At 32.4% G+C, this 4,135-nt stretch overlaps 1 protein-coding gene across 1 annotated transcript; it reads right to left on the bottom strand.

The window, feature by feature from the left end:
* Positions 1-6: 6 nt before the first annotated feature.
* LOC126903776 (peroxidase-like) lies at positions 7-3,110 on the bottom strand (the record flags this gene model as incomplete). Its single annotated transcript, XM_050682258.1, has 8 exons — positions 2,966-3,110; positions 2,799-2,904; positions 2,569-2,741; positions 2,325-2,501; positions 853-1,046; positions 541-736; positions 128-473; positions 7-70 (listed from the first exon to the last, which is right to left on the bottom strand). Coding segments are annotated over exons 1-8 (1,380 nt in total), but the record flags the coding sequence as incomplete, so codon positions are not given.
* Positions 3,111-4,135: the final 1,025 nt, after the last annotated feature.

The following is a 4,135-nucleotide window of genomic DNA, read 5'->3' as shown; positions in this document are numbered from 1 at the left end:
GATGGTAGGCCTGTTAAAGTAGTCAGATAATCTGACAGCACTTAGTAAGTTACGATCTTCCCCGATCAAACTAAAATGAAATACACATTTTATTTGCAATTAAAAACAATTCGTAACTAATAATTACTGGAATTGTCCTTGAATGGACGAATGGAAGTATCTAAAAGCAGCGTGAGCATGAGCGTTAATAACACTTGGATCGACATTTTCCTTGTAATCGTTGGTGTAACCTTTATTCTTGTACAACAAACCGTATTTCAACATATTTTCGGTTCCTAAGATGATTGGAAGCCATTCGTGGTAGTTGATGTGTTGGAATTCTGCGATAAGGACTCTTCTGGCTTCTTGATAAAGGGTTTCATCGTCCCAATGAGGATTAACATGCGACAAAACTGTAGCAATACGGTTATGTTCTCTGAGTAAAAGTATTTGCAAAACAGTCAGTTGTGGATTTTGATTTGCTCTTCGGTCACCTAAAAATGTATAACACAATGATATATTATAATTTATATAAAATAATTTAGCGTTTTGCGCACTAACCGAATTGGTAGCATGGTTCTTCATCCGTTTGTTGATCACATACGGCACTCTTGTTAGCTGCTGCTGGTGGCCATGGTCTTCCATCTCTGAATTCAACTCTCAATCTTCCACCAATACCTTCACGAAGATTGTCAGCTAATCTTTGGCTTGAGCCATATACGAAAGAAGCATCCATCCAGTGGGATACGACGACTAACTGTAAACGTCCATTATATTTTCACAATATCAATATAGCACAGAGAATTTTTAGTTTTAATTATAATGGTTTTTTTTTTATCAGGTGTCATTTACTATGAAATATGATTAATTTACTTGTTCGGCGGGTTGGTTTCCAGCATTACATCCAGTTTCTAAATCGGTGGTTGATCTAACAAAGTTCATGCATTCTCTATTGAATTTGGAGAAAACTGGGTCGTCTTCGGGGATGGTGATGGGGAAACAGTGAACGTCTGGGTTGTTGCTTAACAAACGGCCATTGTCATCACAACATCTGATGGAATGACGTTCTATTGGGTGAAAAAAAAACATTTTTTCAACATTCCGTGGCATTAAAATCAAAATCACAGTAATTACAATAATTTAAACGCCTATTAATGACACAAACCTGTGATGTAAACCACTCATAAAAGTGTTAACAAATTATATTTTATAATCGAGATTAAAATTCAATTTTAACACACAGAAAACACGAAATATAATTTAATTTAAATATTATTTTCCTTAATTGCCTGTAATATACTTTTAACCATGATATATAGTACAATTAATAACTACAAATATTATAAGGACTATAAACCTTATTATTTTGAAAGTGGCTGTCACATGTAATATGCACAATAATGATATAATACGCGTAATCTTATTTGGCATGATACTCAGATGAGTATAATACAACCCATAAGATTTCGGTTAATACGCATAACATTTAACTCATTGGTGCCGTTACGATGTAATATAATCTAACGTGACGATGGACGCTCTAAAACACTACCAAGATATAAAATAATAGTCACGAAATCGCTATTACCCGCTTGCGAGTGTTATTGTTGTTTGACATACTCGTGCAGTACACTGTGTGTGATATTCATAAAACCAGTAAAGAAGAGTGTTCAACGAAAAAACACATGCACACTCATACCAAAAACTCTTCCTTTTGTTAAACAAACAATTCGGATTCAAAAAAATGATGATGATAATAATAATACGATAACATTAATACGCACAACTAGAATTTTCTCTTAGTTTTGCAAGTCTCAAAACTTTTTAGTCATATTAGTTTACTCAGTTACGTTACATAAAAATTAAATGTTTACAGTATTGCGTATCCAAGTAAAAAATTCTGTAGAATGACCCATAGAGTATCATCTTTGCCCAAGGCGTAATATGTATGATTTTTTCAAAGAAAAATAATTGGCGACCGGTTTGTCATAAAAATATATATGTATCCTTAGTGAAATGCTATAGGCGAACTGTACTAAATAACTATAAGATCAAAATAATTATAAAAAGTATCGCTAACACATCTATCCATGTGCTCCTTAATGTCATCACCATGTAAGGTACATGGGAATCGTATGTACACGTCAAAGAATTACTTTCACCTTAGCCTGATGATGACTTACATAATCAAATATTAAAACACTATTCATTAAGTTCGTATAGTTAGTCATAGGGCGAAAAAAGTGTTCCGTTAATAGTTTTAAACTATAAGCGCAGTATTTTTAGTTTATATTTCTTATAAATAAGAAATATAAACTAAAAATATATTTCTTGCGGACACTTACTTGCTTGAGTAGTACCCATAGACATGGACATGTCGTGAGTAACAATTTGACCCCATGTCATGGTAATCAATGTCCAGACTGGATCAGGAATGGGAACGTCTGGGAACATAACAATACTGACAAGACGAGAACTGGGCAATGGTTCACCAGTAAGGGATGTTGGAGGCGCGTGGATACCTATTTTTAACAATCATACTTTGTAAATTCATAATTAATTAATTCAATAAAAATTTTAACCAATTACCATCGGAGTATCTAGGTGGTAACAAACGGGCGTATTTAGAATTTGGTGTTCCCCAATTGGTATATCTCAAGTTGTTACAGGATCCATCAATGGTTCTGTATTTGCTATTAGGACAAGGACCAACCGGTGGTAAACATCCGGCTCCTTGGGGTGGAGTGGATATTTCACCAAAACTGTAAAAAATAATTAGTTATTCATGAGTTTAAAAATTAAGGATTAAAAGTGCATACTTGTTGGGTCCTGGACGTGATCCCAAACCGTTTGGTGTTAGCTGACGGAAACCAGCACCATGAGGTGCTTGGTAGGAATGACCATAGGACGCTTGTGGATGATATCCTAAAATTTCAAGAATGTATGTATCAAATAAAGGATCGAATAAAATTTCATTTGAACGTACCGGAGTGATTGTTTACGGCGTATGGGTCGTGAGATTGATAATATGGTGAATGATGGTATATGGCAGAAGCTGAGCAGAATAAACCTGCTGCCAGTAAAATGGCTACATTGGTGTTCAGCGTCATCTATAAAATGAAGTACATGTTATTAGTTAATGATTGTAACAACGTTAGAGTGATTTTAATTATTTATTTTTTAAATATAAAATAAAGAGTATTTCTAATAGCATTAGTTACAATATCTTACATTTACATACGAACTATACAGTGTATTATATATTTGGTTTACTTTTATTGTATCATACATGAGTCTAAGTCAACAGATATAATCTACAATATATTCACTACTTTGCATACAAAATACCTAACCAAAACTAACAAAACAACACGTTTCGCTTAGTTTTTTACCAGGACTGTATAATACATATTTTTAAATTATTATGCTAGACAACTTTTCTTAACTAATTATTACTACTGAAATATTACGTAGCATATCATATAAACTTTTACTATTTTTGTCCAAACTCGTTAAATTTTTTTAATTTAGTTTGCATTTAACATAAGACGTCTTTTACAAATTAAATAAATAGTAATTCCATTATAAGTTAGGAATTTTTTATGCTCTTAATTTATGGTTGTTACATCTAGCACATGACATAAACAACTTCTGACTAATAAATACGATAGATTCCTTTAAAATACTTTTCTCCGAAAATTTCTCCACATAGCAGATGGCGCAATATTTAAATAAAGTTTAGATACTAGTTATTTTATAACGAAAACTTTCCATTTAAGTTTTAACAAAAACCTACACAAATCTGCCGTCCAAGATAATTTAATTTAAAATTTTTTACTGCTGCTCATAGAAAACTACAAGCAATATACTTCCCCACATATCTATTATCCGTCCACAAGACTCTAAATTGCAACACGGACTACTTGTTTTTTAATGGCTTTATTTGATCTTTGACTCCTAACATAACCAAATATCCAATCAAATTTATGTATATTAACCAAATAACTTCAGTTATGAGTTACATCATTTAATAATACCTACAGAGTTTGACATTGATACTCTTGTTTGTTTAGTTATTGTTTTCTAAATAATACAATACCGTAAAAGTTCCCTGTGTCATTGTTTTCATATATGTAATAATTTCGGATCAAAGAAC

This window comes from Daktulosphaira vitifoliae, unplaced genomic scaffold, assembly GCF_025091365.1.
Source record: "Daktulosphaira vitifoliae isolate Bord-2020 unplaced genomic scaffold, ASM2509136v1 Scaffold_4, whole genome shotgun sequence".
Classification (NCBI taxonomy): Eukaryota; Metazoa; Arthropoda; class Insecta; order Hemiptera; family Phylloxeridae; genus Daktulosphaira; species Daktulosphaira vitifoliae.
This window is presented reverse-complemented; position numbering and strand designations above follow the sequence as displayed.